The sequence below is a fragment of the Colobus angolensis genome, unplaced genomic scaffold, assembly GCF_000951035.1.
Source record: "Colobus angolensis palliatus isolate OR3802 unplaced genomic scaffold, Cang.pa_1.0 Scaffold1, whole genome shotgun sequence".
Taxonomy (NCBI): Eukaryota; Metazoa; Chordata; class Mammalia; order Primates; family Cercopithecidae; genus Colobus; species Colobus angolensis.
In genome coordinates this window covers 11,734,761-11,740,066 of record NW_012110918.1, presented here as the reverse complement: position 1 = coordinate 11,740,066, position 5,306 = coordinate 11,734,761, and the positions used below count along the sequence as shown (strand labels likewise).

Here is a 5,306-nt window from a genome sequence, read left to right as displayed (position 1 = left end):
GGGCCTGACTCCCCATCCCCTGCTCCTGCAGCTCCAAAGGAGCCGACTCCGTTAGGTGGGGGTGTCCCTGCTGTGGGGTGAGCTGTTCGGGGAGCAGCAGACCCCTAGGCCGGCGTGGCACCCCCCTCACCTCCGCTGCTGAGCCTCACTTCCGCTGCTGGGTGAGGAGCAGCCGCCACCGATAAGCAGAGCTGTTTCCTCTGGGGAAGGGAGGGAGGTGGGGTACGGGCGTGGAGGGCTCGCGTTGCTGGGCGCCCATGGACCTCAGCCACGGTGGGCCAGGGGATGGACCTCCAGGAGGCCTGCTGGGGGAACAGGTGCGGGGCATCAGTGGGGCTGGAGGCCAGGGTGCTGGGGCCCCCATACCCTTGGCCTGGTTCAGGCTTTGGAGGAGCCGTTCCTGTCCATCTGAGCCTGCTCTGGGCCTCCCAGGACACTCTGCCTTTCCACCTTGCTCTGCAGATCCAGCCTCCGTCCCACCACTTCTCCCCCGAGCAGGTAAGAGTCAAGAGTGTTGGGGTGCAGAGAGGTGGGGAGGGCGGCTGTGCATCCTCCTGCTGGCCGATGCTGATGGCAGCAAGCAACTTGCGGTGGGGAGGGGACTCCTGGGTCTCAACTCCCTCCGCTGCACAAGCCGCCCCTTGTCCTGCCCTTAGCGAGAAGTGTTGGTGCCAGGGGTGGCTGGTGGGGTCCCCAAGGTGACCCCGTGTGTCTCAGCGGGCCCTGCTCTACGAGGACGCACTCTACACTGTCCTGCACCGCCTGGGTCAGCCTGAACCCAACCATGTGACAGAGGCCTCTGAGCTGCTGCGGTACCTGCAGGAGGTGAGCCCAGCCCCCACCCCAACCCCCTTCCTGCAGCTGCCCTGTCTCGTGCCCCCAGCCACCCACCCGCCTGCCTCCCCACCAGGCCTTCCACGTGGAGCCCGAGGAGCACCAGCAGGCGCTGCAGAGGGTCAGGGAGCTCGAGGTAACTTGGGGCCGGGACCACCCTGCGCAAGGAGGGGCCTGGGAAGCCCAGCCCCCTCAGGGACTCAGGCCGTCCCTCCTGTCCCTCCAGAAGCCAGTATTTTGTCTGAAGGCAACAGTGAAACAGGCCAAGGGCATTCTGGGCAAAGATGTCAGTGGTGAGCGCGGGGTGGGGTCCCCAAAGGGCTTCTTCCTGGCTCCTTCCTCTCCCATCACAGCCTGGCCCCGGACTCTTGGTGGGAGCACCCACCTCCCAGAAGCTCTGCAGTGCTGGCCCCCATGCTGCTGGTCCTCTTCCCTCTCCCCAGGAGGAGGCTCAGCCCCGGGCGAGGGTGATGAGGGCCTCGCCCAGGGACCCAGCCGACTCCCTGGCTGCCTCGTCTTCCCCACTCCTCCCCAGGGTTCAGCGACCCCTACTGCCTGCTGGGCATTGAGCAGAGGGTAGGTGTGCCGGGGGGCAGCCCCGGGTCCCGGCATCGGCAGAAGGCTGTGGTGAGGCACACCATCCCCGAGGAGCAGACCCACCGCACGCAGGTCATCACTCAGACACTCAACCCCGTCTGGGACGAGACCTTCATCCTGTACGTGGCCGCACTCCAGCCCCCACTCTGTCCAGGTCTCCTCTGGGTAGCAGGGTCTCCCCCAGATAATGAGATGAGTAGGTTGTCCTGGCTCAGGGGAGGGGGTTTGGCCCTGGACGAAGACTGGAGAAGAAGTCCAGCTCTAGGCACGTTAGATGGACAGTAGGTCAGATGGGACAGAACGACATCAATGCCACATGTGCTGATGGGGCAAGGAGGGTCGGGCCCTTGTGAGTGAGTCTGGGGGTGCCTGAAGCCATACCTGAAAGGAGGCAGGGATAGGTGCCGTGGCTCACGCCAAAGGAGGCTGAGGTGGGCAGAGCACTTGAGGCCAGGAGTTCGAGACCAGCCTGGCCAACATGGCAAAAGCCCATTTCTACTAAAAATACAAAAAAGGCCGGGCGCGGTGGCTCACACCTATAATCCCAGCACTTTGGGAGGCCGAGGCAGGCAGATCACGAGGTCAGGAGATCGAGACCATCCTGGCTAACACGGTGAAAACCCTGTCTCTCCTAACATACAAAAAATTAGCAGGGCATGGTAGCAGGCACCTGTAGTCCCTGCTACTCGAGAGGCTGAGGCAGGGGAATTGCTTGAACGTGGAAGGCAGAAGTTGCAGTGAGCTGAGATCCAACCTGGTGACAGAGCAAGACTCTGTCTCAAAAAAAAAATTAGTGGGGTCCGGGCGCAGTGGCTCATGCCTGTAATCCCAGCACTTTTGGGAGGCTGAGGCAGGTGGATCACCTGAGGTCAGAAGTTCGAGACCAGCCTGGCCAACACGGTGAAACCCCCCGCTCTCCTAAAAGTACAAAAATTAGCCGGGCGTGGTGGTACATGCCTGTAATCCCAGCTGCGTAGGAGGCTGAGGCAGGAGAATCGCTTGAACCAGGGAGGTGGAGGTTGTGGTGAGCCGAGATCGTGCCACTGTATTCCAGCCTCAGTGACAGAGTGAGACTCTGTCTCAAAAAAAAAAAAAAAAAAAAGGGCATGCTTGTAATCCCAGCACTTTGGGAGGCCTAGGCGGGCGGATCACGAGGTCAGAAGCTCAAGACCAGCCTGGCCAACACAGTGAAACCCTGTCTTTACTAAAATTACAAAAATTAGCTGGGCGTGGTGGTGGGCACCTGTAATCCCAGCTACTTGGAAGGCTCAGGCAGGAAAATCATTTGAACCCGGGAGGCGGAGGTTGCAGTGAGCTGAGATCCTGTCACTGCCCTCCTCCAGCCTGGGGACAGAACTAGACTCCATCTCAAAAAAAAAAAAAAAAAAAATGCAGTGATGCGGGTATGAGGAGAGGAGTTTGGCAGGGATAGGCTACAACTCCATGGCTCTTGGCTGTGGTCACTTATGGCTTCGGCTGGGGGCATCCACCCTCCAGGGACCTCAAGCACGCCCTTTTCTCCATCTAGGGAGTTTGAAGACATCACCAATGCGAGCTTTCATCTGGACATGTGGTGAGTGACCTGGCCTGCACCTAGGCGTGGGAAGGGAAGGGATCTGGGGTGAGAGAGGCAGAACCTCCTCCTGGAAGAGGTCCTAGGCGCTCTCTCTGCTTCCTCCTCAAACCTCTGTCCTGCCAGGGACCTGGACACTGTGGAGTCTGTCCGACAGAAGCTTGGGGAGCTCACAGATCTGCACGGGCTTCGCAGGTGCGTGTCGCAGGCCTCACAGGGAAGGAGTAGGGGCTCCTTCTGCCCTCCATCCCCCGACATGCACACTGGATGCTGGGGTGCAGGCTCCTTTGGGGTCCAGGTGGCTGCGGCGGGGGGTAGATTCCAGCCCGATCCCTTCTGACGCTTGCTGCATCCCCCTCCTGGGACCCCGCCTGACGAAGGATCTTTAAGGAGGCCCGGAAGGACAAAGGCCAGGATGACTTTCTGGGGAACGTGGTTCTGAGGCTGCAGGTAAGGATGAGGAAAGGGGCCCAGGAGCGAGGCAGAGGGAGGGGTTGGGAGGGGTTCTGGGGAGAGGCTCCATGTCCTCACCAAACCGAGCCTGGACTCCACCTCCTGCTGTCTCCACTGCCCCTGCCTCTGTGAGGTTCTGACGCCCACGGGCTGGGCATCCCCACCTGCCAGGACCTGCACTGCCGAGAGGACCAGTGGTACCCCTTGGAACCCCGCACTGAGACCTACCCAGACCGCGGCCAGTGCCACCTCCAGTTCCAACTCATCCATAAGCGGGTAGGTCGGGTCCGGGGCCAGTGGCTGTGCCCAGCTCCTGCGGTGGTCTGCTGGGTTGGGGGCCTGGCTGCACCCCGTGCGGGCCCTGTCTGCTCACAGAGGCCTCATTGCAGAGAGCCACCTCGGCCAGCCGCTCGCAGCCCAGCTACACGGTGCACCTCCACCTTCTGCAGCAGCTCGTGTCCCACGAGGTCACCCAGCACCAGGTACTGCCCTCCCAGGGCTGGGCGCAGCCGGGGCTGCCCTTCAGGTCCTGATACTCCTCCACCTGCTCCACTCAGGCGGGCAGCACCTCCTGGGACGGGTCGTTGAGTCCCCAGGCTGCCACCGTCCTCTTTCTGCACGCCACACAGAAGGACCTGTCCGACTTCCACCAGTCCATGGCGTGAGTGCACAGCCCTGGGCAGAACCCCTGAGCCACTAACCCCCCACGCCCCCTGCCCTCCTCCAAGCTGGTAGCCCAAAGTGTAATTCTCAGCAGAGTTCCCTTTGGCCCAAAATGTGTGTTTTAAGTTTTGAATCAGTTGCCAGCTTTAAAAAGTCTAGAGATTTGGCTGATGTGGTAGCTCACTCCTGTAATCCCAGGACTTTGGGAGGCTGAGGCAGGAGGATCACCTGAGCCCAGGAGTTCAAGGCTGCAGTGAGCTATGATCACACCAACAGTCCTGCCTGGACCACAGAGTGAGATCTCATTTCCAAAAAATATTAGAAAAAGCAATCTGGGGATTTCACATACCATCCAGATCTCCAGCTTCTCGTGAAACAAAAGTGTTGGAACTTCAGCGCCATCATTTTGCTGCTTTTTTTTCTTTTGAAACAGAATTTCATCCTTGTTGCCCAGGCTGGAGTGCAATGGCATGATCTTGGCTCACTGCAACCTCCGCCTTCCAGGTTCAAGTGATTCTCCTGCCTCAGCCTCTTGAGTAGCTGGGATTACAGGCGTGCTCCACCACACGCAGCTAACTTTGCATTTTTAGTAGAGACAGAGTTCCTCCATGTTGGTCAGGCTGGTCTCGAACTCCCGACCTCAGGTGATCGGCCTGCCTCGGCCTCCCAAAGTGCTGGGATTACAGGTGTGAGCCACTGTGTCCAGCCATTTTGCTGCTTTTTTGAGTGGCCAGAGCAGTGATGTGTCTCCCTCTGCCCGTCACAGCTGCCACTGGGCCCACTTCAGTTGCTTTCGTCTCCTGAGTCCTTCTGGGCATTTGAATTTGGACCCCGTCCCTAACCCCAGCCCTGTTTCCCAGTACCATAGCCTTCAACTCAACAAAACTATGTTCTGATAAGGATCTATGTTGAGGGCCGCTCATGTCAAGTCCTAGGAATGCTGGGGAGGTCACAGGGGGTCACAGTCATTCCACTGCATGTGAGAAGGGCAGAGATGGGACACAGCCGGCCGGGCACAGTGGCTCACACCTGGAATCCCAGCACTTTGGAAGGCTGAGGCGGACAGATCACTTGAAGTCAGGAGTTTGAGACCAGCCTGGCCAGCATGGTGAAACCCCATCTCTACAAAATATACAAAAATTAGTCAGACGTGGTGGTGCACATCTGTAGTCCCAGCTACTCGGGA

The 5,306-nt window shown here is 59.5% G+C and overlaps 1 protein-coding gene across 1 annotated transcript in view; it reads left to right on the top strand.

The window, feature by feature from the left end:
* Positions 1–216: 216 nt before the first annotated feature.
* UNC13D (unc-13 homolog D (C. elegans)) overlaps positions 217–5,306 on the top strand; it is a 14,928-nt gene continuing 9,838 nt past the window's right edge. The window contains exons 1-12 of the mRNA XM_011933065.1: positions 217–317; positions 463–498; positions 718–825; positions 911–970; positions 1,061–1,127; positions 1,370–1,550; positions 2,960–3,004; positions 3,131–3,199; positions 3,385–3,454; positions 3,629–3,733; positions 3,847–3,939; positions 4,015–4,118. Coding sequence (XP_011788455.1) covers positions 258–317; positions 463–498; positions 718–825; positions 911–970; positions 1,061–1,127; positions 1,370–1,550; positions 2,960–3,004; positions 3,131–3,199; positions 3,385–3,454; positions 3,629–3,733; positions 3,847–3,939; positions 4,015–4,118 — 998 coding nt within the window. The 5' untranslated portion in view covers positions 217–257. The remainder of the gene's footprint in view (positions 318–462; positions 499–717; positions 826–910; positions 971–1,060; positions 1,128–1,369; positions 1,551–2,959; positions 3,005–3,130; positions 3,200–3,384; positions 3,455–3,628; positions 3,734–3,846; positions 3,940–4,014; positions 4,119–5,306) is intronic.